At 45.1% G+C, this 264-nt stretch overlaps 1 protein-coding gene across 1 annotated transcript in view; it reads left to right on the top strand.

Annotated features, from left to right (window-relative positions):
- The window catches only part of LOC119585400 (monomeric sarcosine oxidase-like), a 21,767-nt gene that overhangs the window by 21,079 nt on the left and 424 nt on the right, over positions 1-264 (top strand). The window contains exon 8 of the mRNA XM_037934063.1: positions 13-158. Coding sequence (XP_037789991.1) covers positions 13-158 — 146 coding nt within the window. The remainder of the gene's footprint in view (positions 1-12; positions 159-264) is intronic.

The following is a 264-nucleotide window of genomic DNA, read 5'->3' as shown; positions in this document are numbered from 1 at the left end:
TGTTCGTCCTACAGGTAATTGGTACCTGAAGATGGGCCACAACCGCCGACATGAAGACGACCTGAATGCAAATGAGGTGATGGAGTGGTACATACACCGAAGGGGAAACAGCGAGTGTATACAGAAGTTAGGGAGATTCATGCAACATCTTATGCCGGGTAGGGTGCCTTCTCTATCTCTGGCTTGATTTGTTTAGCTGTGGTCTTGTTTATAGGTATCGTTATTCGTTGTTCCTCCGTTTTCGTCTGTCTTTATCTCTTTTTT

The sequence above is a fragment of the Penaeus monodon genome, chromosome 19, assembly GCF_015228065.2.
Source record: "Penaeus monodon isolate SGIC_2016 chromosome 19, NSTDA_Pmon_1, whole genome shotgun sequence".
NCBI lineage: Eukaryota > Metazoa > Arthropoda > Malacostraca > Decapoda > Penaeidae > Penaeus > Penaeus monodon.
This window is presented reverse-complemented; position numbering and strand designations above follow the sequence as displayed.